This window comes from Penaeus monodon, chromosome 23, assembly GCF_015228065.2.
Source record: "Penaeus monodon isolate SGIC_2016 chromosome 23, NSTDA_Pmon_1, whole genome shotgun sequence".
In the NCBI taxonomy this organism is placed as follows: Eukaryota; Metazoa; Arthropoda; class Malacostraca; order Decapoda; family Penaeidae; genus Penaeus; species Penaeus monodon.
The window spans coordinates 15564818-15566964 of NC_051408.1; the positions used below are offsets into that span (position 1 = coordinate 15564818).

The window sequence follows — 2147 nt, forward strand, 5'->3', positions numbered from 1 at the left end:
GGTCCATTGGCAACTCCACGCAGGCTCCTCCTCAAGCCTGCAGCTGCTGCGTCTGAGGAGGAGAGGTTTCTGCTCAGCCTTGACTTTTTCGATCTGAGGTTGACCGGCTCTGGTTGTTCTTCAATGCGTTTGGACTTTCTGGTTCTTGATGTTTCCTCAACTTCATTATTTCTTCTCGTGTGTCTCTCAACAACTTCATGGTTCTGACTGATTGTGCGGTCTTTCTCATCACTCCTTCTCGCCCGTTTGTGCTTTGGGGTTAGAGTCTCTTCTGCCTCCTGCTGGCTCTTATTTTTCTGAGCCTCATTCTTGTCAGTGTCCACTGGTGCTTGCTCTACCTCCTCAATCTCAGAGTGCTTTCTCCTCCGACATTCCCTGCTACTGTTGATAGAGGAGTTCAAGGTCTTATTCCTGAGTCTCTGTGAACGCTCTGACTCCACTGGTGTTGTATTATGAGATTCCTTTTCCATGTCCCCTATGGAGGTGTCATGCTTTCTCCGAGTTCTCGAGGACTCTCTGTGGCTTGTGATGGGTTCCTCGGCTTCTTGTGCTTCTGTTTTTCTTTTATTTCTAGATGTTTCCCTGATCACAGAGGCCTCTTCTTCACTCTCTCCAACTTCAGGTTTCTTTCTAGTCCTACTAGAGGTTTCCCTCCGGCTCTTTGGTATCATGACTGAGGAATCATTGTCTTCCTCTGTAATTTCCCTTGAATCTTCAGTGTCTACTTCCCCATAATTAACTCGTGAGCTGGATGCCACTCTCCTTGAGTTCCTTGGTGTGGACATTGAATCTAGATTGCCTCTTTTGTTGCTCACTAGGTCTTTGATAAAATCTGGAGAAGAAATGTCAACAATTAAATATATTTCAAAGATAAATTAGATATTCTTTTTTCTTTTTTGTTACTTGGTATATTCAGAAAAATACTATTCAAATGAAAGCTTAATCACCAAGAAGGCTTGTGCCTGCTAGAAAAATTACATTTTCTTATTGTGCAGGGATCTTTTTTAGTCTATACCTATTTAACACTATGAATTATCAATAAAATCAGAGACATTAGCATATCCTACTTGCTTTCAAAAAAGAAAAATAGTGTCCATTGTATGGACACTATCATAAATCATTTTTGAACTCCTAAAATTATAAAGATCACATTCATGATGCATTTCTCTCTACAAGTTCTTGTATAACCCAACTAGGCAAAACTAATATATTTGAAACTGGTGCTATATCTACAATATAGATACTTTTGAGTATATATGTTTTTTTTTTTTGGGGGGGTTACCACTTCTCCTTAGTTCCTTGTTAAGAGTTTATCTGCATACCTTTTTCTGTTGGCTGCGGCTCCTCTAAGCTCAGCCTCTCATCTTCGTTGTGGCCTCTCACTCTTCGTTTCCCTCTCCGCCTCTCCAGAGAACACTGAGTTTCCTTGAGGGTATGTGACTTCCTCCTTTCGCTGTGGAGGCTTCGGAAGGTGGGTTCAAAATCGCTCTCATCCTCTTCCTTAAAAACATAAGCATCCTCCTTTGAGGCTAATGACATCTTGTCATCAATTTTGTTTTGTGAGGAAATGTTTTCAGTCTGTTTGATATCATCAACACTGCTGTTAATATTCTCCTTCTCCCTCTCTTTGGCTTCCACCTGAAAGTATGAGTAAATGTGAATTTTGCAATCATTCTATCACACTTCACTGTGAGTTAGAAAGGTATAGTATTAATTTCTTTTGTACAGTTATTAGAAGACTCATGATTCAATTTGTCCTTATCAGTGAACATTTAACTCGTTACCACACCAACAATCAAGTAATGAACACTATTTTCTAACAAGACTTTAACAAGAATAATAAAGAATGTTACTCTGACCACAGTAAATAAAATGGTGGCAAGTGAAGATCTGTAAAATAATGAATTAATGCCCCTAGGATATTAGAAAGACACTGTAAACGTACGCCTAAAAGCAACAAAAACCAAGAGGCAAATTCAATTTTTGAAAAATACAGAAAACAATTTATCCTGAAAGTGACAAATAAATGCTGGCCAAAACGATCATCCTTACCACAGACTCCGAAATCTCCACTGTGTCGGGGACCTTAGCAGCTCTTCCTCGCTTCTTGGGGGAGGATGACAACAGCACAGGAGGCACTTGGGATA

The 2147-nt window shown here is 40.0% G+C and overlaps 1 protein-coding gene across 1 annotated transcript in view; it reads right to left on the reverse strand.

Annotated features, from left to right (window-relative positions):
* Positions 1-2147, reverse strand: part of LOC119587816 (histone acetyltransferase KAT6A-like) — a gene marked incomplete at its 5' end in the record, with an annotated part of 75251 nt that overhangs the window by 7734 nt on the left and 65370 nt on the right. The window contains 3 exon segments of the mRNA XM_037936515.1: positions 1-832; positions 1323-1638; positions 2053-2147. Of these exon segments, the coding sequence (XP_037792443.1) occupies positions 1-832; positions 1323-1638; positions 2053-2147 (1243 nt within the window).